General features: G+C 39.0%; 1 protein-coding gene across 1 annotated transcript; it reads left to right on the top strand.

Moving 5' to 3' along the window:
* The first annotated feature begins 263 nt into the window (after nt 1-263).
* Nucleotides 264-3,264, top strand: LOC114701204 (histidine triad nucleotide-binding protein 3-like). Its single transcript, XM_037196799.1, has one exon. The coding sequence runs from the start codon at nt 291-293 to the stop codon at nt 804-806; it is 516 nt and encodes a 171-aa protein (XP_037052694.1). The 5' UTR covers nt 264-290; the 3' UTR covers nt 807-3,264.
* The last annotated feature ends 227 nt before the right edge of the window (nt 3,265-3,491 follow it).

Below are 3,491 nucleotides of genomic sequence, written 5' to 3'. Positions count from 1 at the left end.
CTAACAAACTGGAAGCTTCTCTGATAGAAATAAGAATGAATGTAGACCAGTGTCCTACCTGCCACAGCATTTGGTTTATAAGACACTTACTAAGAAGCACTGGGTTACTGTGACCTTTCTAGGTTCTTTCTATTAATAAAATAATGGAGGCCAACTTCCTGCCGCTAGATCGGCCCGGGCAGCGGGGGCGGCGATGACGACACCAGGGCTGGCGACAGCTGCGGCAGCGCACGCGATCCCCGCCTTCCCCAGCTCTGCTGGCCCTGAGGTCGCTCACCCACCCGGCCGCCATGGCCGAGAAGGACTTCGCGGGGGAGCCGAGTCCTGTCTGCGTGGCAGCCTCCGCAGCGGGCCTGGAGGACCCGGACTCGCCTGGGACCCCGGAGTCCAGGGACTACGACAGCAGCTGCGTGTTCTCGGCCAGCCAGGAACCCGACACTGAACTCTTGCACTGCGAGAATGAAGACTTAGTTTGCTTCGAAGATATCAAACCAGCGGCACAGCATCATTATCTTGTGGTGCCAAAGAAGCATATTAGAAATTGCAAGGAACTAAACCGAGATCAAGAAGAAATGGATGAGAGCATGGTAGCTGTTGGAAAAGCCATTCTCGGGGGTAATAATTTCACCGACTTTACAGATGTGAGAATGGGTTTCCATATGCCACCATTCTGTTCCATTTCTCATCTGCACCTTCATGTCATAGCACCAGTGAAACAGTTTGGTTTCTTATCAAAATTGATTTACAAACCAAATTCTTACTGGCTTGTCACAGTTGATCATTTGCTTGAAACACTAAGAAAGTAAAAATGCAAACCATGGACAAGTTCCTTAACCTGACTTAGCTACAGTTTTGCTCTCTTTGGAGTCTAACTGCAGTCTGAAGGTTTGCTGCTATACACAGCACTACAACTGAAGAGCCTTACAGTTTTCTTGAATGTCTGTTTTTTCAGATCTGTAATACAGTTGAGTACTGAGTCACTGATTTCTTTGTTTTGATGCTTACCTATGTAAGGTTTTACACTTGAGATACTGTAACTGTTTGTTTAGCACAAATTCTGCTGATCAAGATGCATCGTATATTTTTCAAAGTTCAGGTTTCATTTGTTAGTAGTCTTAATAATTATGATGAGTAAACTGGCATAGAAAATTGAAACCTTTTTACAGTGAAGGAGAAGAAATTAGAAATCTTATGATAGTTTTATAGTCTTACACATACATTTTCAAAGTAAAGAATACCATGCTACCAATATTCTGATTTGATTATAGAAACATTTATATATGTGTCACTTTTTACTGGTTTCAGACACACACACACACACACACACACACAACACACACACTCATATAATACATTAGTTTCCGTTAGCTATAGGGAAGATATCCTCTGAGTCTCTCAGTGAGTACCTGAAACCCAGGATAATACCAAACTATAATGTATCCTGTGCCTTTTCTTTATGTGCATACCTTAGACAAATAGTTTATAACAGGCATAGTAAGAGATTAATGACAATACTAATAAAGCAGTTATAAAAAGGTACAATTAAATTACTGCTAAAGTTCTTGGTTGTGCTTTGTTGCCATATTAAGTTGATAACTACTATGATGCTGTGACAGTTGATCTGATTACTCTAAGTGGGTAATGCATACAGACAGTGTGGATGATTTGTATCACAGGTGAGAAGAGTGGAATGGTGTGAAATTTCATTTTTCTGTTCAGAATTGAATACGATTTAAGATGTATGAATTGTTTATTTCTGGCCCTTCATCTGATATTGTGGGTTAGTCATAGATAACTGAAACTGTAAGAGCCAGGTCATAGATGGTGAAACTTTAGATAAGAGGGAACTACTTTCATGTAATTTTAAGTGAATATAGTAACCAGCAACATGGTTATCTTAATAAAATTTATGTGTAATTTTATCTGTCAGGAGATAAGGAAGAAACACAAATTAGTAATGTATGAAAACTGACAGAAACTGTTATCATAAGGTATGCTTTTGTATCAAAGGAAAATGAAGTAACTAGTGGTTAGACTCAGTCTTATTATGAAAAAAGACTTGGTTTGAAAGAAGAAAGAGACATATATAGGGAGTTTATCTTGCTAAAATAGTGCTAATATTATTGGTATATCATTTAGTGAAGAGTGTTTATTGGGAGTTGTCCTTTGGCTATGTCTACAGACACAGTAGTGACTGAAGATAGATGAGGGCTTGAAAGATGATTCCACATTGTTCCAGTGTCTAGTGGTGTTATGTATGCAGCAGGAAAGGGACATGAAGACTAATGCATTGTAGAAATCAGCTAAGATTTCTAGTTTATTGTTTCGGCATGATGTTAAATGATTTTAAGTAACCAACTATTTGTTACAAGCTTGATTACAATATCTGTAGTCCAGTGTTGTCTAATTTGATTAAAATTCATTAATTCAGCAAATATTTTTTAATATTTAATAAGTGCCAAACATGATTGGCATCCAGAACTAAAGACATGATAGAGGTCATTTGCCAATGCTATGGGGTGAGGCAAAAATAATTTATTAGTTTTAATGTGTTAAGTGTGATCATGTCCAGAGAAGAGGCCTTGAAAGTGAGACCACTACTGAGAATAGGTAGTAGGGAGCCAACACCTAAATTCAAGACTCAGTGTTAGGCAGGCAAACTGTGGTGGAAAGCTGAGAACCTTGACGTCTGTTTCCACTGTTAATCTATACAGACATTTGAGTTTCAGATTATTCACTAAGGGTGGAAAAAGGAATTTGCATGTAGAGGCTATGGGCACTCAAAGTTAGATTTCTAGGTTTTACGGCACGGCCTTGTATAATAGCTTTCTGATCATTTACATAGCTAACAATCACAATGTTTTCTATACAGTAGAGCTATGACACACACACTTCAGGAGAGGTGCAACCTTTGAATGTTTCACTCTGAACTTGTAGTGATGTAATTGACCACATGATGATAGTACTTGAAAGGTGGTCAAGGGATTTTTCAAATGCCTTTAGGGACCTTTAAAAATGTAATTAGTAGGTTGATTGCGTTTGTATAGATTTATCTCCTCTCATGGGGGGAGGGCGGCAGAGTGGGTAAAGGTGCTTACTGCCCGATAGTGAAACCCCCTGAAAACCTGTGTTTGATCTCTGAATTTATGTAAAGGTGGAAAAGAAAAGAAAGGAGCCTCCAAAGTTGTCCTCTGACCTGGATTTCCCCATCCATTATAAATGCACTGATGATAACAAAATTGAAAAATAAAATCCTTGAAAGAAAAAAAAATAAAATAAAATAATGGAGCTGAGTAGGGTGGATCACGCCTTAATCCTAGCAACTCAGGAGGCAGAGGCAGGTGGATCTCTGAGTTTGAGGCCAGCCTGGTCTACAGAGTGAGTTCCAGGATGGTCAGGGCTACACAGAGAAACCTTGTCTTGAAAAACCAACTAACCAACCAAACAAACAAACAAATAAAATAATAAAATGATATACATCAAGGAAGCAT

This window comes from Peromyscus leucopus, chromosome 18 (genome assembly GCF_004664715.2).
Source record: "Peromyscus leucopus breed LL Stock chromosome 18, UCI_PerLeu_2.1, whole genome shotgun sequence".
Classification (NCBI taxonomy): Eukaryota; Metazoa; Chordata; class Mammalia; order Rodentia; family Cricetidae; genus Peromyscus; species Peromyscus leucopus.
This window is presented reverse-complemented; position numbering and strand designations above follow the sequence as displayed.

Coding starts and splice junctions, on each gene's coding strand:
- LOC114701204 (XM_037196799.1), top strand. CDS start 291: ATGGCCGAGAAGGACTTCGCGGGGGAGCCGAGTCCTGTCTGCGTGGCA.